At 29.7% G+C, this 22578-nt stretch overlaps 1 protein-coding gene across 1 annotated transcript in view; it reads left to right on the forward strand.

Moving 5' to 3' along the window:
* LOC123275013 overlaps nucleotides 1–22578 on the forward strand; it is a 45844-nt gene that overhangs the window by 5086 nt on the left and 18180 nt on the right. The window contains exons 2-9 of the mRNA XM_044742886.1: nucleotides 3282–3463; nucleotides 3620–3744; nucleotides 5725–5968; nucleotides 6188–6301; nucleotides 9255–9484; nucleotides 13131–13340; nucleotides 16738–16951; nucleotides 21528–21802. Of these exons, the coding sequence (XP_044598821.1) occupies nucleotides 3322–3463; nucleotides 3620–3744; nucleotides 5725–5968; nucleotides 6188–6301; nucleotides 9255–9484; nucleotides 13131–13340; nucleotides 16738–16951; nucleotides 21528–21802 (1554 nt within the window). The 5' untranslated portion in view covers nucleotides 3282–3321. The remainder of the gene's footprint in view (nucleotides 1–3281; nucleotides 3464–3619; nucleotides 3745–5724; nucleotides 5969–6187; nucleotides 6302–9254; nucleotides 9485–13130; nucleotides 13341–16737; nucleotides 16952–21527; nucleotides 21803–22578) is intronic.

Raw genomic sequence — 22578 nt, forward strand, 5'->3', positions numbered from 1 at the left:
TTTCAGCAGCAATTTTCTGCTATTTTATCGGTTTTTTGCAGTTTTATGAATGTTAGAGGGGACTATGGGCCAAATTTATTGCAGAATCAGATCAAGCAGATTAAATTACATAAAAATCTTAGTCAATCCGGGTCCACAACATTTTTTGTACCAAGATAATCCCAATTTTTCACGATTTTTGCAATTTTTAGGATATTTTACAATTTATTTAGAATTAAAAAAGTTTATGATTAAAGTACGATCGAAATTAGTATTTAACAGATCAAAATACATGAAAATTGTGCTTGCCTTAGATCTCAAAATTTTTTTTCTTGCCAAAACATCGAATTTTCGCTATTATTTGGGGTTTTTTTTGCAATTTCCTCGAAATTGAAGGCTGGGCGGCCTAAACTGATTTGAAATTCGTATTCAGCGGGTCGAAAAACATGCCCGTAGATAGGTGGCGTCCGGTGTACACACAACTTTTTTTTTTGTGTGCCGGTGTTATTTGTACATTGAGCGAAAAAGTTTTTTTGGAAAAAAATGAACATTTTTGTGACAAAAAATTAATTTCTTGGAAACGTTCAACAGTTTTGTTTCTTAGCCAATGAAATTAGAATTTTTCTCATAGTAACTTTTTTGTTGAAAAATTCTCAAGTTGTCTGTCTAAAATTGTTTTTTTTTTCCAAATTTAGAAAACTTTTTTCCAACACGAAATTTAGTGTGAGAAAAATTTTAATTTCTCTGGCTAAGAAATAAAATTGTTTAAAATTTTTCAAAAATTAATTTCTTATCACAAGAATGTTTACTTTTTTGAAAATAAATTTTTTTTCTCACTATACGAGATGATGTTGATAAAAGTATTGGTAAATACTGTGTTAGCTTTTAAAATTTAATTATTAATGATCGGGCTTTACACCACGTTGGTCCAATTTATTTACTAATTCATTACGTTTATGATATGTATATAATAATGCATGATTTTAAATTAAATATTTTAATTTATTCATTGAAAACTAATTGAAAAAAATGATACCCTTATAGCTGTGAAAAATAATATTTTTACATGATACATTGCTCCTAGTTAAGATAGCAAACATTTAAAAATAAGCATATCATAATAATGAAGCTTATATAATTAAATGGATTAATTATTCGTGATAATTGTACAATATTTGTTAATTATTTATTTTAATTTTACTAAGCAGCAACATTTCCAATTAATAATAAAAACAAGTTAACTTTTCACACTCGTGATGAATTAGGTTACATTAATAGTCAACTAGTTAATTATGGCTACTAGTTAATTTATGGTAAGCTTCGGTAGTTAGTTAATAAAGTAAGAAATTTTGATTTTTTAAACAATTAATCTTCATCATAAAAACACGTTTGATATTAGCGATATAAGGAATAAGAAAAATGGATAAAGTTACCTTGAAGGGTTGTCTGTAGTATTGATAACATAATGTTCAAAACTTTGATCAAGATGGTGCATTTCTCAGGTATCAGTATAGAAGAGATAATAGTAACTTAATAGAATTAAGTTACTAACCGATCATTTGTTAGTACTATGAACTTCACTGGATCGAAGTTTGAACACTTGCATAATATAATGGCTCAAAAGTTTGCCACGAAAAATAAAAAAAAACAGTTTGAAATAATATAATAATAAAGTTATGGAATAAAGTGTATGATATGAAAATGTAAGAAATTTTTTTTACATGTCCACAGGGACGTTTTTAAATGGATATTGTGTAGGTAAAATATTTTTATTGAAGGGCAAGAACCTAGTGAGATTATCGAAGGTAATAAAAGCTGATCTGTTTTTTTTTTTTTTTTTTAGTTTTTTTTTTTTTTTTTTTTTTTAGTATTTTTAGTACGTAGTTGTAGTAGAGGATAATGTGCTAGTGTTAGCTAGATAGGTTAGCTTCAGAATATCGAGGAAAAAATTCAACAAAAAATATCATTAGCACCGCTAAGTGCGAGGATTACTCGCGCTCTGATTTCAACTCTAAAATGCTGCTAAAAAGGGGATGGCTTTTAAAGCAATGATATATATGTTGAAAATAATCTTTTTTCCTTTTTTTGTCTTATTCTTGTGATTAATGATTTTTACTCATGTTTTGGTAAATATAATCAATTTTATCCTGGTGTAAATAACTTTTTTCGACAAGTAACTTATTTATCACATATATTATTGATTAATATACGTGCATTAATTATCCTGTCAATTTAAGACACGCATCGAATAACTTTGTGAAAAAACAAGTCAAATGTGAATCTATATAACAATGAGATAATATTTCCACGAATTTTGTAATAATAGACCGAGTATATCAGAAGACATTGTTCGGAAAAGAGCAATGACAGTCAATACTTTAGAATGCTACATCACAAAACACTTAGAACGAAAATGGCTGTAAGTGATTGTTATTGTTCTAATAAAAATAACTAATAAATGCTAGAATCGATGTTAAACAATAACTTTTTATTCAAATGAAAAAGCCGATTCTTTTGAATTTTCACGACACAACATTTATTTTACGTTTAATGGTTCGCAATATTGTGAAGGTCTTTCAGTTTAATACAGGGAGAATTTTTCATTCATTCATTCAGTTATTCAATTGGAATTTATTTGATTGCTTTAAAATTGTAGCTTTAGTCTACGCGTATTCAATTAAATTCAATAGCTTTGCAATGAAATACCGTAAATTAGTTAGAAAAGAAGCATTGACTTTTACGTATGAAAAATGTACGTTAAATTTACGTATGAAAAAAATTATTCCAATAAAATCCAATTATTTTGGGATATCCTATTGTTAAATTCAATACTTTTTGTCTAGGTAAAAAATTTATTGGCAAATACTGTAAAAAAAGCTATGCGTACTCTTTTTTTTTTATAGACAACAAAATATTTAATTACATAAATACCTATACATTTTTACGACTGCAGGTACGTAACTACGGATGCGAGTCTGTATACATATATGAACGTTGCAATATCGCTTACTCTTCTTTGAAGAGAGCGTAAATATTTTCAAAAATATTTTCAATATCTATTGAAGCATAAATTTGATTGCTTTTGAAGATATTTACAGTCGTTTTAGATTTTTATTAAATTTTTTCCTATGTAAGGAAATGTTTCAGTTTTGTTTACATCGATATTTCCACGTCCTTTGACCTTTATTTTATGTTTTAAAACATTGATAAATAGAGACACTTCTATTGATTTTTTACGTCGCAGATATTTACAAAAACACGCGAAAAATTTTTTCTATTTGACTGGTTTTATCTTTCCATAGGTTTAGTTGTGCCTTTTTTTAAGCGGATATAAAAATTAATATGGGCTGCGCAACAAGCGTGACGTCCGGCAAAGGCAGCGGAACTCGTTTGATCGCAACAAAGCTTACGTTTACATCCGAGCAGTTGGAAAATCTCAATGGGTTCTTCCGGAAAACAATTGAATCAACTATTAGTGATAAAGGTAATCTTTTTTGCTATCGCTTTTTGAATTAAACAAAAAAAATGCAAAGCATAGCTTTTGTCGTGAAAAAATTCGAGTAATAAATACGGTAATTGACGGATTTTTTTTTTTACCAAAATTATCGAATAATAAGCAAAATATAATTCTTTTTCTCAGAAATGAAGAAAACTGAGGCAACAGTTGAAAGATTAATGCAGCGTCTACTGACAGCTGTGGGAAAATTAGATCCTAGATTTTCTTCCATGTTTTTGGTATCTTTGAATGAAAAGCGCCGAGTAAAGGTATTTATAAATACCGCGGTGAAAAAAAAAATTAACTTGACTCACGAGAAAAATTCTTGAACTAAGAAAATCATTTTGAAGAGCTTTATCGTCTTTTTTTAATTAGAAAAATCCTTGAACTAAGGAATTTTTCGTGGTCTAAATAAATTCTATTAAAATCTTATTGAAAAATTTTTTCTCTTGAATCAAGTTAGTTTTTTTTTTTTGTTTCAGTATTTTATGTGTATTAATTGTCTTTAAGAAATTGATAGTACTCTAGAAGCAATTGGAGAGATAATTAATATCAAATGTGGATTAGTACGGAAAAAATAATAAAAAATTGTGTCTTTAAAATTTCTTGGAAATTTTTGATAAAAACTTGAAAACAGTGACAAAAAATGTATTTAGTTTAGTTTAGTTTATTAACAAAATTATGTCAAGGCAGTTGCCGAATGACAAAGAGTAAGTATACATATAATTTTACATTATTGTGCAGTTTAACTTATAAATATTTAGAGTGTTTTACATAATAATATTTTTAGATAGGTGATAATATTATATACTACATTAAAAATTAATATAAAAATTTAATTTATAAAGAATTAACTAATAATTTTAAGAATCTTTGATGTTACTAAAGAGACAGGTAGGAAACTTTAAATTAAAAAGAAGCTATATAAAGAAGGTTAACGAAGTTTAAAGATTAATAAAATAATGATAGAAGCATTTACAACAGTTTATGATCAAACATCTAAATTAAATAAATAATCAAAAATTTTATTTTTGAAAACCTCCAAGCTTGATGAATTTAGATATTTAAATGTAAATTTGCGTCAATCTCCTTGAGCGCAAATTTATAAAAAGCTTAATTTTTCAATCAAGTACTCCAATAAATGTATTTTTGATTTTAATATCAATAGAAAAAAGTATAATGGAAGAAAAAAAAAATTCAAAATTCACCTCTTTGCTTAACTGATTTTTTTTTAGAATGATTTTTATAAAAAGTTATACATTTAAGTGGTGATTAAACAGAAAAATTAGCCAGACAATATGTATATAATGTAATATGTATATAATGCTTTTTAACTTCTCGCTAAGAAAATCGAAGATTTTCAAAAATCGGGAAGTTATTGGTTTCACCCCGTTTTTCGAAAATCGAATTTTTATCAGATCTCGACGTTTTGAGGTCCTAGGAAGCTTCCCTGAATGTTTTCGCGATGATGTCCGTGTGTCTGTGTGTGTTTTTGTGTGTGTAACCCTTTTATAACTTTAGAACGGCTTGACCGATTTCATCGCGGTTGGCGCCATTCGAAAAGGTTTGACCAAACTTAGATTTTGAATACACTTTGGGCCGATTTGGACCAGTAGATTTTGAGAAATCTTAAAAAAACTACAAAAAAATTGTTTTTCAAATGTGGTTTTTTTGGAATTACGTTTAAATGGCTTCACTGATCAATTCCAAAATCTACTCAGCTCTTAAGATTAAAAAGCCACGCCGATCACTGCAAGCCCGGTCAAAATCAGTTGATTTGTTCGTGAGTTATCGTTGTCGAAAAAAAACCGAAAAAAGTGTTTTTTCGGAATTACTTCGAAATTCCTGGCTCGATCGATTTAAACTTGAAGATTCTTTATGGGGCTTTAAAAACTGCGTTGAATGCCGCCAACCACGCAAAAATCGGTTCATTCATTCAAAAGTTATTGCCGTTTGAAAATTCAAAACATTGTTTTATAAAACTGATATTAGAGTTTTGAGCTCGAAGAGCTCAAAATGACACAAAAATCATATTTGTGAGCTCGAAGAGCTCAAAAACGTAATGTGTAATTTTGAGCGCTTAAGTACAAAATGAGCGGGAAGTTGCAGGGATGGCCTTTAGGGTCAACCGTCGTCCTAATTTTTTTATAATGGTTTTCTACCATTACCATACACTTTAATTAGTGGTTACAACTCTGAGACTTTCAAAAGCAAAGTAAAGTAATTTATCTTCCCACTAAAAATTTCAGCAATTGAAGTTCGAATACCTACTGCGGATGGATGCACTCTCAAGCCCAATGATCGATACGAACATGAATATAGCAACTGTGGTGAATTTAGAAGAAGATGCAGCACTACCGGGATTTGCGCGACTTCGTATTCGTGGAGTAGACATCGAATCGTGGGCTGAGTTTCTCGGTCCTGGTGGAAGATTGAGGAGAGATCTCGTGAAAGCCAAACTCGTGAACTTATTGGCAGCTGCTACAAAACAAGGTACCAAGTTTAAACTTTGGTTTTCACACGGATTGTATTTGTATTCGCCATCTGTTTAGTTTATCCAACATTACACCGTAGTCTTTCCGAGCATAAGATATCGATCTTTATATACATCAAGATTTATTAATTTTCTTTTCGTGCGGTGTTCTGCATTATTCTGGCTTTAACAAACCCAAACTGTCAATTAATCTAGCGGCTTTTATTATTTCCCTACAGAAACAATTAATATGGATGAAAGAACGTGTCAATCGCCTGGACAAATAGTCGATGCTGAAACGCTTGATAAAATTCTCAAACAACCTGACCACTGCAGGGTATTTTACGGACCCGGTAAGTTTATAATTAAAGTTATAATTAGCAATATGCAGTCATTGTGTGACAGCTGAAAACTTAAAATTATGATTGGAGAAACTTTGTTTCAATAATTTTTTATAATTTTTTTTATCACAATTAAGATAATTTGAATGCTTTTGAAATAATTTTTGGAAATAATATTTTTCCTGAGTCTCTTATTAATTATATAGATTACAATAAATACTTAAATTTTCTTATAATCTTTTATATATATATATATATTTCTTCTCTGCGTGTGTTTGTCACTCCACTCCTCCTAAACGGCTGGACCGATTTTAATGAAATTTTTTGTGTGTCTTCCGGTGGATTTCAGAATGGTTTAGATTCACAATTCAGTCCAGGGGAAAATGTTTATTTAATAGATTTTTTATTTATAAATTGTTGTTGACCTTGAGTACCCACATGCACTTTTCATATATTTTATAAATATCATATATATAAGATCTATGAAAAAATTCATGTGGATATTCAAATAAAAGGTCTCGATGAGTATAAAATCATAATGGACTTATATTTACGAAAATGTTAATAATTAACGAATGATAATGTATTTTGTTAACTAATGATGTTTTTAACGATATAAGCTCGTTCCGATGTTACACTCATCAAGAGCTTTCATTTGAGTACCCACATACATTTTTCATATATACATATATATAATATATATAAATATATAAAATATATGAAAAATTGATGTGGGTACTCAAATGAAAGGTCTGGATGAGTGTAACATCGGGATGAGCTTATATCTTTAAAAATATCATTAGTTGACAATATACAATGTCATTTCTTAATTATTGAAGTTTTTAAAGATATAAGCTCATCCCGATGTTACATTCATCGATATTTCATAAATATCATATATGATATAAGATATATAAAAAAATTCATGTGGGAACTCAAATGAAAGGTCTCGATGAGTATAAAGTCAGAACGGCTTTATATTTACGAAAATGTTAATTATTGAGGAATGCCCATTGCATATTGTTAACTAATGATAATTTTAACTATACAACCTCATTCCTAAAATTTCTAAATTTAAGACGTGTGTAAAGGACAGCGTCTTTCGGGTCCATTAGTACACTAATAAAAATTCAAACATATTTATTCTGAAATTTGTATTACATCAGTATTTTATCTAAATTACAGAATACTACGACACGAAAAACTTAAAGATAGAGAAGTAATAACAAAAAGCGTAGACAACTGGTAAAAATGTGCGAGTGTCCTGGGTGTTTAAAATGGATAAATTATTTATACGATAAAAGGTTTTACGTGACATTTTTTATCGCCTACCAACTCGTACGTAAAATAGTATATTTGTGTGCTTGCAGCGTGATATCCTGAAAAAATGATGAATTTATTTCATATTTTTCTTTTATTTGATTTAGAAAAGTTCTCATATATAAAAGCAGAGACGCTATGACACACTATTATCCGTATAAATATATATATTTTTTTCTCATACTCGTTATTTGAAATCTCTAACAGTTATAATTAAGTAACTCCACTCGGCCGTTCATTCTAATTTATAGGACACCGCTTGTATCGAATTACTCGCGTGACTTGGCGTTTGCTCTACTAACACTCCGACAATCGTTCCGTTCATACTTAGATATAGGTATAGATTGTATAACTGCACAAGGATGATATATTGCTACTGCTAAAGTACAAGAAGTGTTAATAAAAAAGTTGAATACAAAAAAACAAGGTGTTATGTTGCCGGGGAGAGAAATAAAAAAAAGTTAAGAAAAAATTTAGGAGGATATAAATTAATTATTTAAATATTTTTAACTTCCCGCTAAGAAAATTGAAAATTTTCAAAAATCGGGAAGTTATTGGTTTTACCTCGTTTTTTGAAAATCGAGTTCTCATCATATCTTGACGTTTTGAGGTCCTAAGAAGCTTCCCTGAATGTTTCCGCGATGATGTCCGTATGTCTGTATGTATGTGTGCGTGCGTATGTATGTGTGTATGTATGTATGTGACCCTCTTATTACTTTTGAACGGCTTGACCGATTTTTACGCGGTTGGTGCTATTCGAAAGGGCTTGGCCAAACTTAGATTTTATATACAATTTGGACTGATTCGGACTGATATATTTTGAGAAATCTTAAAAAAACTACAAAAAATTTTTTTTCAAATGTGGTTTTTTTTGGAATAACTTTTAAATGGTTCGACCGACTGATTCCAAAATCTAATCAGCTCTTAACATTAAAAAACCACGTCGATCGCCGCCAGCCCGGTCAAAATCGGTCGATTCGTTCGTGAGTTATCGTTGTCGAAAGAAAAGCGAAAAAAATGTTTTTTTGGAATTACATCGAAATTCCTACTTCGATCGATTAAAACTTAAAAAATTCTTTATGAGGCCTGAAAAACTGCGTTAAATGCCACCAACCGCGTGAAAATCGGTTTATTCATTCAAAAGTTATTGCGGTTTTAAAATTTAACAAATAGTGTTTTATTAAACTTTTACCAGATTTTTGAGTTCGGAGAGCTCAAAATGACACAAAAATTATATTTTTGAGCTCGGAGAGCTCAAAAACGTAGTAAGTGTGACTTTGAGCACTGAAATATGTAATTAGCGGGAAGTTGCAGCGATGGCCTTTAGGGTAAACCGTTCTTCTAATTTTTTTCTTTTAATTTATATTTAAATTGATTTGCCCTTTGATTTCTAACAAATAATACAAAAAATAAAACTTAAATAATAACAATTTCAATCTCAAACAAAAAAGTTGAATATGGAAATCCATTTTAGTAGATTTTGTAAAAATCTATTTTTATTTTTTTATATCTAGCGTATAAAATATTTTCATTTCAATACAATAACCATTTTCTCATATACGGTTTTTGAGTAGTCCCTTATTTTTATTCAGCAGCCAACAATTCCGTGGCATGACTCTTTCTCATGGTAATTTCATCCTTTCAGCCGCTGAGGAAAAAGAGCTGCCATTGCCGCGAGATCATCGTATAGTGCTGGTGGAAGATGCTACCGGAATACTCATTCGCATAAGTTTGAACGGCCATAAAATACGTGATGTTGAAGTAAGACTAATTATTGGTGTTGGCGTATCTCTGTGGTCATCGCTAGCTGATTATCCAGGTCGGATTCCATTGTACCATTGTGACGCTCTGCTTCATTACACTGCTGCTCAAAGTGTAAGTTTATTTGTTTGTTTATTTATTTATCTTGCTAAATTTATGTTTATGTTATATGTCTGGCTGAGGGATGTACACAGGGTAAATATTATTCATCACGTACACGCGATACACGTGACATTTGCTGGAGTGATTATTTAACTAACCTCGCATACTGCTCGTAGTTAATTAGCAATCGATTGCGGACTGTCTGAAGTGATTTATATATTTCTTCTGATGTTTAGTGTATTCACCGACGCTGACGGAATGTCAATATCTGTTCATTAATATTAAGTACCTAATATAAATTTGTTCGCGATGTTATTAGACATACCGTGTGGTGAGGGTTAGTCTACTGGAAAATTTTAAGAGGTAGACGTTCAGAAAATTGATTATTATTAGGTAATTAAAATATTCCTTTTTGATGAAGTTAACTTTGTTGGTTTTAATTTAAAGACTGGTATGAGTTAATGAGTAAAGAGGTATTTTTGCGTAAAATTAAATTTTTATTATTAGAGTGTAGAATATAATTTAATTAAGTTATCAAGTTTTACAAATTAAACGACTTTTAATAAACAAGGTACTTGCGGGTGGAAATATATGAAATTTAAAGAAAAATATTGATAAGTTTTGATGGTAATCCAAAATACAAACAAAAATTGTAATTTTTATTATAAACTAAAACAAAATTAAATATTTGATCTTAAATATTAAAAATACTTACGCTATTTCGTGTTATTATATATATAAAATATACGCTATTTCGTGTTAGTATATATGGGTGATTCTCTGTAAGGATGTTTTTTGCTGTCCCAGGCATTTTTCTATTAGAAAAATTGTTATTTTGTTACTAAAAAAAATTTATTATGAAAGTAAAAAAACATTTCTATTTGGAGCATTGAAAATTAAAATGAAATAAATTTTAATTTTTTTGCTATAAATTGGTAAACCACCGAAATGACAGTCCCCTGGGCTGTCCCACTCCCAAAATTAAAACTTTAAGATTAAATTTCAAGTTATTCGTCCATCTATATAAATAAAAATAAAATGCCGCATGTATGTCCACGCATCACTTGAGAACGGCTGGACCGATTGAGCTAAATTTTTTTTCGTTATCTTCAGAATTGTAAGGAGAAGGTTTGTATGTAAAAAAATTTTTAAAAAATCTACCCTCAAAGGGGATTGCGGGGGCGTTAACAATGAATTATTCCCGTTTTGAACTATAGCTCCTATAGTTCCCAAATTTGGTAGGAATCTTTTGTAAGAGATATAGAAATAATCTATGAACTAATTTTACGATAGCTCGCTCCACAGGGGGTTGCGGGGGTGCATTTAACTCAAATTGTAGATCCTACAGATGGAAAATTTAGGTGGAGTCTTCCATATGTGATGCGGAAATGATCTACGAGCGGATTTTACAACCCACCCCCAATAAGTGATTACGGGGTGGGTGTTAGAATGTTAATTTTTTGTTTTCAAACTGTAACTTCTACAGACTCCAAATTTAATAGGAATCTTCGTGTATGATGTTAAGTTCAGCTAAGAGTAGATTTTATCAAATTCTAATCTCAAAAGGGATTGCGGGGGCGTTAGCCATGAAAATTTCTCATTTCCAATCGATAGTTTTTATGGACTCAAAGTTTTGTTGGAATCTTTTATTTACAATGTAGACATCATCTCGAATAGGATCTTACGAAATTCTTTCCCCGCAAAGGAGTGCGGAAGTGATAATTGTCAAAAAATTCATATTCTTCAAATACAGTTCCTACAGATATAAAATTTAAAGAATCTCAAGAGATACAGGAAATTACAGGGATGGCCTTCAAGGTCAACCGATTTAAATATTTTTCTTAGTCAATGATTAGATTTCAACCAAAAACGAATTTCGTGATAATTCAATTGATATGTAGGTTGTGTCAGAGTGGTGAGTAGAATGTAAAATATTTTTGTACATAAACTAGGACTTTTGAGACATGAAATTAAGGACATATCTATTAAACTTCAATAACATTTAATAAAAAACTTCCCTTACAACAATCATCTCTTTGACAGGGGAAAAGTCATTGTAAGGTTTTCAAAACTTAACATGACATGTAGTTATTCAGTCATCGGACTAAGAACTTTATACATGTTATTTTTGCTAATCACATAACTAATTAATTGATTTTATCATTGCGGAAATGTAACGGTTGAAAATGAATGCATTTTTCAAACACTTGATTATTAATTTCAAGCCGATTAATAAAATCTATTATCAGTTTGTCAGCGCGTAAGAACTTTTTTATTGTTGTTTCAAAATACCAAGGAGAAGACGACCTGACTAAGGTCATGCCAGTTAATGAGATGTGGGACGAGCTATCTCACGTTCAAACCGCACTGACGATCATAAATAAATCGCCAGGCCAGTCGTTGAAAATTTGCGGAATCAAATCGGAGTTTCCCTGTTTCGTGCATGGGAAATTATACGTCCTGTGTTCGTGAATCGGAAAACCATGATCTTTATATATTTACGCACCGCAGAAAAAGATAAAAAATGTAGTCCATCAAAAAGCTTTAAATTGATTAAGTGTATAACTATGTTGCATTGAATGTAAATAAGAATTTTGTATTAAATTTTGACTATACTTTTCACAAATATATGTAGGTGATACGAAGTTCACCGGGTCGTCTAGTAATATATAATTTGGTATTTTCAGTTCAATTTCCAAAAATCACTTTTTCTATTAAATCTCGACGTTTCGAGGTTCTTAGAATCTACTTTGACTATTTTTTCACACATGTCTTTCTGACTTTAAGAATTTTTTTTCTTAAAGCCAAAAAGGCGTACATAAAAAAAATTTGTTTTTGCGTTTTTCAACCAGATTTTTACTTTTACACAGTAAAAAATTTTTCATTATTGTGTAAAGTGTAAAAATTTTTGTGTAAAATATAACACTAGTGTGTAGAATTTCACAATCTCATGTGTTAATTTAACACACTAGAATATGGAATTAACATTAGTTAGTGCATAAACAGTCAGTAACACAAATATTTGTGTCAAATTTGACGAAAATTTTTTTACTGTGTATACATTCCCAAGTTGATTTAAAAAAAAATTTTTTTTACGCCCTTCGTTTTTGCAAAGCCAAAACGCGATTTATTTATATCAAAGTAGGCCGAAATAATTCGGCTGTAATAAAATAAGATTTAAAATTTTTAATTTTATTTTTATTCATTTTTGGTAAAAGTTACCATTTTTTTAATATTAAAAAAAAATGTACTTAAATAATCATCAACATGAAAAATTTTTGATTTAATTGGATATTTTTCATACTTGCCCTTATTACCTCGAATTTTTCCGAAAAAATTATCCAAGATCTGAAACTAAAATTAATAATCCAACGAATTTGGTCAAAAATAAAAAAAGTAGAGATATTAACAAACAATTTTAAAAATTCTCACTTTAAATTAAAATTATCCAGGAAGAATGCAATGCCAGCAACGTGTATATAATATAATTAAATTAAAATGTACATCAAGATGTTGACTCAGGCGAAATGGCCCCGGTATAATCGCTCCTAGATTTAGTAATTTTAATTTCCATAATAAGTGTATCATTTCAAGTGTTGGTTATAATCACCTTAATTTGTTTTATTTGCATATATATCATTATAAATATATTTAACAGGGGATGTACGCAGTAGCAGTAGGTCCTTATCCGAGTGCTCGTTGTGACGATCGTGCAACACTCTGGCGTCTCCGTGCTCCAGCTGCCGAGACAATCATGAGTCAGCATTATTCAGACGAAAGTGTACCAGCCCTGACGGAGTCTGTACTCATGCACATAGTAGATCAACTACGTGGAAGATTACCATTGAATTTATCCATCAAACAAAAAGTATTGTGACTTTATTTTTATTTCTTATTTCTACTTTTATTATAACTTGTAACTTTATAGTTTATTTCTTTTAAATCACTTTTATATCGCGTGACGTTCAAATGAGAGTAAACTTTTTCATGGGTTGTTGCGGGGCCGTAAGAAAAGAAAAAAAAATATGGAGTAAGAGTTGTTGGAAAATTTTTCACCTAAGTAAGGGTTCATTTTCTCCCTTCATTTTTTGTGACTCAAGAAATTTTTTCTTTTTAATAACGTAGCTTTACAACCGACTTTTAACATCGCAGTTACGTTTGTGTATTTGCTACATAATGACAGAATCACATTGTCGTTTTTCAGCCAACTTTTGACGCATTAACTTTGCTTTCATTTCATTGAGTCCTAGGCAACCACCGCGAGTACTTTAATTATAACGTCTCTGGCTTTATTAATTTTTTCCTTAGCCGAAAAAAAAATTTTCCAGGTATAATTATGTAAATACAAGTTCTTTCTGAGTAATATCGCACCTTTTTTATAAATTCTCCGCGTTCCGGTAATTAATTAGCAAATTTTTTCTGTAACTATTCTCAACCATGAAAACTTTTGATGTTGAAAAGCTTTAGCGAAAACTAAAAATAAGAGAAGAGAAAAGAAAATCACAAAAAAAAAAAAAAATTAATATAAAATAGCCAAGGTACATGCAATAATGAGAAAAGTTGAATTGATTTAAGATTCCGTCGGTGAATCAGGTCGTTACCGAATTATCGGAGACGAATAAACAATGAGCCAACGCTACCCCAGGTGACTTTCGAAGCATGCCTTTTACCAATTCGCTTATGAATGTTGGATGTAACCAACGTCTCCGGAGAAATGTGACAAGTTGTAGATTCAATTTAGTTTTGCCTTACAGTTTTAGAGATAAACCGTTCGAGAGATAAGATTTTTTCCGCGTGAGTTTGCACAAAGTACTTATGAAAAATAAAAAGCTCGAAAAATAAGAGTTGAGGTTACGATATTCAGCTACCGAGTGAAGAATGATATTCATATTTTTTTTATGCATGTAAGTCGTATGTAACTTTTTTCCGGTTTCTTTACCAGTTTTAAATGCCACGGGAAAATCCCTTCTGTTTACATTAATCTTAAAAGTGTGAAAGGAAAAAACGTTTGTAGGTCAAAAGGTTGTTTCACTTTTTTGTGACCGTACGATACTATGTAAGTAGTTTATTTAAATTTATAGCACAGCTATTCATGATTTATTCCCAAGCTTATCAACATAATTCTCAAATAACTGTTTTTTTTTTTTTTTTTTTTTTTTTTTTGTTATTATTATTATCATTATTGTGAGCAAAATAACTACTCAGGCCGAGTTTAATTAATAAAGACTAAAGACTGTCTAGTCTCTGTCTTTGGTACAAAGATTGAGGAACAAGTTGAGTTCTACATTAATACTGCGAAGAAGAATTCCGTTTGATAGTGATTGTCTTTGTGTTTACTAATCCATTGAACCAGAGAGAGAAAGAACTAAAAAGGAAGAAAAAGAGAACAGGAATAAAGAGAAACTGACACCCGTTGGCGGAGCTTTTACTTTCTGTCAGTGCAAAGAGCCAACTTTTGGTGCAAACTTGAAGCTGATCTTTTGCAAGATCAAAGATCTGGTGCAATCGCACAGCTCATAGAAACCTCGTTTCGGAAAACATGACTGTCGGGGGATAAGTTTTCGACAGCGTTTTCGTGGGAATTTCGCGCAAAACTTCCTCACCAGCTTCCTGTGTGTCACTCTGTCTTATTTTCTTCAATATCTGTTTCTTTATCCCGCTACCTCTTTTGGATTCCTACACTCTACTGCTGCTACTACCACCATCACTACTACAGCTCGTTTTCCGTTTTGTTCTATTTCCGTTACCTAGTTTAAACTTCATCTACAACTTTATACGGCGTATAAAATTTCTCTTTTCTATTGACAACTGGAGACAAAGCTTGTGAGATAATCAAACTTTGAAATAGGAAATGTTTATACTGTTTATTGTGATAGTTGTCTTTGCAGTTTATATTTATCGTATTTTAGGGTTATTTAATTATTTATAACACCAAAGCTAAATATTAACCACCTGCATTTATTTATTTAGCGTAAGTTTATTAAAAATTACACTGATAGACGGATTTAATACGGAGTACTAAACTGATTTGGTAACAAAATTTTTATTCATTTATTTGGGAGAAACAAATATTTTGTACCCATCAATAATATTTGTTACAGTTTAATAAATGATTTCTTTATATGAACAAAGCCTTATTACATGGAAATAAATATTTAGTTCTACCAAATAATATTTAGTAACAGGTACTAAATATTTCTTCGGCAAGTATTAGATGGCTATGCTTTAATTCCAATGTTTATGTGATATATAACATATTCACTAACTAAGATTATTTTATTCAGCTCGATTTTGGGAGATTTATTAAACCTTTAAAAAAACACATACTCCCAATAAATGTTTTCTATTTATGTCTTTTCTCAGTGGAGCTTAGTTTCCATTTTTTAATTTATCCATTATTGATATGTTAAAAACTTGTTTAATTTTAAATTTTATAAATGCCTTAAACAAAAAAATATAATTTAATGAGATTCTTTTCTTTATAATACCTTATATTTTTACTTAAAATTATTTATTTTAAATATTATTATTTATTTTGTTAAAAAGTCAAGTTACACGCTAAAATTAGCTAAAAAATTAATTTCTTTGATACCAATAAACGATTTATTGAGTACCAATAAATCATTTGTTAAACTAATTTGGTGGAACTAAATGGGCTTTAATATACCATTTAGTACCTATTACTAAATATTTGGTAATGAAAGGTTTGTTATTAAATCATTTAGTATCTGTTATTAAATCTTATTAAATAGAACTAAATCCTTCTATCAGTGTATTAGTTTTATTTTTATTTGAATTTCAATTATTGACAAGAGAAAAAATTTTGATCTAAGAACAATTTATTTGTTTTAGAATTTTTCTGTTTAATTAGAAATAATCAAATTTTTTAAAATTATGTTCTTGATTTAAAATTTTTTCTCTTGAATCAAATTAATTTTTTTTTTTCCAAAACTTTTTAAAACTACATTTAAAATTAACTTTTCACGGAATGAATATACATGTGATGAAAATATCAGTAATTAGTAGCGAATGTTACAATTAAATATTTGAGCTCAAGTACGTCGTACGCAGAACATTGTAACAAGCGTAATTAATATTAACAATATTATTATTATAAATAACTGAAATTACACAAAACTTTGAGGTATCAAATTTACCAACAACAACTTTTAATTAAAAATTAATGAAATTAAAATGTGTGTTATAATTAATTATAAAATATGATCAGATGCAGACGTTGGATATTAATTTCTTGAATGAATTAGGACATACTGAGAGTCGTATCACGTCACATTGTACGTACGATACACTGGTGGTCGCTGGAGAGAGCGGGACCAGACCCTCTGAGGAGTTGGTCTCCCGACAGTCTCTCACGTCACGTTTTACTGGCACTCGACGAATTGGTCACCGCCCTCAGGTGTCAGAGCTTGCGGTGTTACTTTCATCCCCGTTGCAACGTGATGCTGCAGTGTGCCAAAGGTACGTCTCGTTTATGGTATGTATTTTTATTTATTTCTATCACGTAGAAAAATGTTGCATTTATGTTATAACCATAACAAAACACTATAAATGTTGGGGTGTAGATAAATTAAATTCTAGAGGAAAACAAGCTTCATTTTTACAGAAATTTTAATGTCGATAATTATACAACAAATTTTAATTGAATATTTTATCTTACACTTATCACACAATATTTTTAAAGTAAATATTACTCTAAAAATTAACAAAAAAATATAATTTTCGTCAAAACATTTTGTGTTAAAATTTTTTATGTTAAATATTTAACACTTTTTTGTGTTGATTTAACAGAATAAATGTTAAATTCACACATAAAAGAATATTTAACACAAAAATTTTTAACACTAAGTTGTTTGACGCAAATTTTTTTCTGTGCAGAATAAATAGACAACGATAAAAATTTTAACAACTAGTCAATGATATTTATTGATCTTCGATTCGAGCATCAAAAAAATGTTTTCAATAAGTTTATAAAAATTAATATTAAAAGTTCAAATTTTGACTAAATCTCAATTATATACTTTTTACAATCTTTTTAAAAAAAAAATCAGCGAATTTTTTGACAATATCTAAGATTTTTATCCAATATGTATACAGAAAAATTCCTTAGAGTATAAAAGAAAAATTATTAAACTATTATTCGTCTCAGCTTTTAACTGTACCTCACACCTCCATGCTCTTCTACTATTTCCAGTGCTTTATATTGCCCCAAAAAAATAGTGAAAACTAGACTAGACTACAACACGATGTATCCGCTGGTGCGAACGCAATATCGGTGGTACAATATTGCAAGCTGCTTTTCTGTGTGGTTTATGAAATGTTTTCTAAAAAAAAAGCAAATTCCTTTTATCCAATTTTTTTTATATTTTTCAAAACAAACCAACAGTGATAATGATAGATGAACAAAACGGATAACTGAATCCTGTTAACCGACTTTGCGTCCCATCAGTCCGCGTATGAAAACGAAAAAAACTAATGTTATTGTGATGAATACAAGGAAATTGTTTGGATAACACCGTCTGAAATCTCATCCTCGTTAGTTAGCTTCACACTTAGAGAACCGGATGCACAAAATTTTTGCGGGCAACTTCCCCTCGGTTAGTAGTGTCTCTAGTCATCGTTGTCGGTGCCATGCGGTTGCTTCGAGAACGGAGGCCGGAACTGTACCGGGACGTAATTAAAAAGCTTCGTATTCTCGTCATTACTCGTCTAAACAGAATTTAATTGCTATTGTCGAAAAATTTCATGTATTTGTCCAGATATTTTGCTATCATCATTATTATTATTTTATGTTTATTTATCGAGTTTTCTTCTAATTTTATCTCATTACTCAGTAAAGAAAATTAATCTCGAGTCTAATAACACCTGAGCTTGTATCACAGTTAGTTTGATAACAAACTTTCCGTCACGTTCACCAGACTGACGGCTTCGAATAATATTCTTGAGAGTATCGTGTACAAATTATACTAAATTATTGAGCAACTTTATTTTGCATATAATGTATATTAATATGTACGACAGACAGAGTGCTTTAAGCTCTACATTTTGTGGTATGTAGTGTGTGCAATATAACCTTGGAAAATTATCCATCGTCGTTAATTATCAAGTTTCTCCCCTGACAATCATGTTTGAACTCCCATACAACGGTGACATGATCATAATTACAACGTCAATATCACATGCACGCACGAAGGTGTTGACTTTTCATTGTATCGTTAAATATCAATCCTTTATAAACAAAAAAAAAAAAATTAGGAAAACGGTTGACCCTGAAGGCCATTCCTGCAACTTCCCGCCAACTCTCTACCTAAACGCTTGAAATTGCACTTATGACGTTTTTGGGCTCTTCGAGCTCATAAATACAATTTTTGTGTCCTGGTACGTGAATGTGGAACGCTTCACGTAATAATTACCGTAGCTCCTATTCTTTCCCGCTTCACCGCATTATTTATATTTATAAAAATGAACGGGAAGTTTCAGGGATGGCCTTCAGGGTCAACCGTCGTCCTAATTTTTTTCTTATTCTTCTAATACAATCAAATTAATATTTTCTAAAAAAATTAAAGATAGATTTATTCATATGGGATTGAAAATAAAACGTTCTACCAAAATTTGAAAGTAATAGGTACAGTATCGAAATGTTGAAATTAAGGTTGTTCGGACACTAATGCACTTGTAAAGATCAAAAGCTAATTTTTTGATGTTGTAAATTGCTATCTCATACGTCTAAATTAATTTTTTGGAATAGATCTGACGAAGGGTTATCATTTAATAAATTATTAAAAAATTTAAATTTAACATGTAACCTGTCTTTCGCTAACACGAAGTGATTTCATGGTTTTTCGACACGTGAGCAGGCAACATATAGCTGTCCATGTAAGAAACACGTGTTTTCCAAATCCAAACCGCAAATAGACAGTGTTTGGCCTTGAGATCTAAGCCATCTACCGGATATCTATGGAACTTAGATGCCAAACCGCCATTTATTAGGATTTTATAGAACTAACCGATAAATACACACTAAAGTCGTATAATAAACATTTTATTTGCAATAACAATTATTGAGATCAATAATTGAAATAAAAACTACCCTATCTTTCAAGTTGAATCAAACTGCACATGGTGTGCAAATTTAATTTAAAATCGGTTAACTAGTTTAGGAGTCCATCGCGGACAAACAACGTGACACGTGATTTATATATATTAAGAAGATATATATATATATATATATATATATCTTCTTAATATATATCTTCTTATATATATATATATATATATATAAGATATATATATATATAAACTTCCAAACCAATGTCATTTTTAAGCCTTACTTAACTAAATAATTAATATAATAACGAAATTCTGTGTGAATTTTGACACAAGTGCCAATGCAATAGATAGATTTTATGAAATCTACATAAAAAATATGTGCTTGTGCAAGATGTGTTGTTGAGTGTTACGTAAAACTTGGCGTCTTCTGCAGCCCTCAGATGAAAAATGCAAATTAAAATTTTTGTATAAATGACAAAACTTTTGTTATTCTGTTGTTACGCTGTTTGATGTTCCGTTTTATTGATCAAATCCCCGAGTACTTCTAGTGAGTTAATTACTTCTCTTAAAATCTCGAGCTTTATGTTTCAATAAAAATCCGGTAAAAAAGAAAACAAAGTACTGGTAATTTTAATTAATTAGAGTACTCAAATTTCTTCTTAGTCAAACTATTTTAATATAATGAAAATCACGGACTAATTATCATTTTTTATTATTCACATATTTATAATTAATTATTTTTAAATTTAGTTTATTTGTTTTGTGTATAATAAAGAATTTTAGAATTTAAAATTTAAGAGATATAATCGACGCCGTGGGTAGATTGAATTAATCGGTCGTGTGGAAATTATTATTGATGGGATTCCACTTGGATGCCGCGTCCTCGGTTGATGGTGTGTGTATGAAAACTCCTCAAGAGTCGTTTACTAACTTAATCGTCAGAGAAAAAAGTCTGTTTACAGTTCAATTGAATAAAACATACCAAAAGTTTTATCGTAAATTTTTTTAAATATTTTACATTAAAATTACGTTGCCCGATAAGTCTTTATTTTAATAAAAAATTTAATCTCGTATTAAGATTTAAGAATGATAAAAAATTCTTTAATTAACTTATAAAAATCTAAAGAAATTTTTTGCTTTAATTTTCACAGCAATATATACAAAAATGGAAGCTCCTTTACATTACATCAGATCTTTAAATGCATTTGCATGGCATTCTCGGAAAAGAAATCCTGCATAATGTTTCAATGAATGGAAATCTTACGTCTTCTCGTGGCGTGTAAGTGATAAGCCGTCAGTGAGCGGATGAGGATAGACTAGACCATATTTTAGTTGAGGTACATAGATTTTTCTCAGAAATAAAATATATTCCTGGAGTGTCATCTGCTTTAGCTTTTTTCCTTATCTGAGCTGAAAAAATTATCAGAAAGAAAGAACAACTTTTTAAATAATACAAGTGCATAAATAAATAATTTATACTGAAAATGAGTCTCTATATGTTTAAATTTAAAATGTATCATAGCGCGCTCGCTTTGTTACATTATTCGAGGTAGTTTGAATAATGGGTGAGATAATAAAACGAAAAAAGTTTACGGATAAAAAAGTAGTAAGTATGGTCAAGTACCGCGAAATTTTTATTCTATCATGATCTTGTGCGGTCGGTAGTTACAAAAGATAACGCGCTTACAAAAGAACTAAAAGTCCATTTTGCAAGTTTTTGCTTTAAAGATTTATCAGTGTGATTGAAAATTAATGCACCAGTTTATCGGTTATTTATTACAGAACAAGTTACACAAAAAAATTCTGTCAAGTTTTACGATAAAAGAGTTTATTTAATTATATTATTTATTTTTGATAGCAACTAAAAAATTTCTTTTGGAAACAACACAAATTAGTCAACCAACAATATGAAAATAACGTGATAGAAATAAAAAAAAAATTGCGAGTAATAAAATAGTTTTAAAAATATAAATTTTTATGTGTCAAGGAGGAATTCTTCACCACGAAGATTCTTACGTCTCAGATGCTCGTCTTTTGGAATTGTATCTACTTACCCTTCACCAGTACTCATTGAACTTGAGTTCAGTAGATCCTCGACCAAGTGACATCCTTGAGAGTGAACTGATTGTGCGCTGGCGCCAAGTAATGGCCTCTTTGCCGCGTGGCACCATGGGAGGGCACTACGGTTACAGTACCCGACAATTGATGTACTTGGGACTTGTTATAAAACAAGTTCTCAAAGTAAAGGAACTTGTAATGCAGGTTTAACTCTAATTACTATTTCACATTCAAATTTATGTGCACGGAGAAAAATTAATTATACTACCTACTATACAAAAATAGTAACTCCTACTATCTAAAATGCTAATAAAATTAATTAGTAACAAAATAATAGGTGGTATCATTGACAATTGTAATAGTTACTATTAATAATGGTAACGATTACTATCGAAAATAATAATTGTAATTATTATAAATTATAACTGTTACAATCGAAGATGGTAACTGTAACCATCTCAAATTGTAAAAATTCTGAAAGAAAAAATAATATAAGTTTACTTAATTAAATCTTTTATTTACATCCATATTTTAGCTAATGTACATTTTTTTCTTTGAAATATTAAAATATTTTAAATTACCTTCAACATTTTTTTTGAAAATTTGATTTTTTTTAAGATTAAAAATTTTTTTTTTTTTTTAATTTGGATTTTATTGAAAATTTTGATTTTTTTGGAAATTTCAATTTTTTTTTGAAAAATTTGGCGTTTAAAATTGTTTTAGACAAATAAAAATTTAAATATAAATTCAATCCGAATTTAATCCCGATTTTTTGTGTACTGCACTGCACTACAGCTGCTTTTAGTTTATTCAGAAATGCATCCACAGTAACGCAGATTCTTAATTTTTTTAATATTTTTTACTAGCTTAGATAGTAGTTATTATTATTACTGATAGTAACTGCAACCATCAGGTTATATTAGGAATTACGATTTTGATAATAGTTGTAATTAATTAAAATAATAACAGTTATTATTACT

This window comes from Cotesia glomerata, linkage group LG1 (genome assembly GCF_020080835.1).
Source record: "Cotesia glomerata isolate CgM1 linkage group LG1, MPM_Cglom_v2.3, whole genome shotgun sequence".
NCBI lineage: Eukaryota > Metazoa > Arthropoda > Insecta > Hymenoptera > Braconidae > Cotesia > Cotesia glomerata.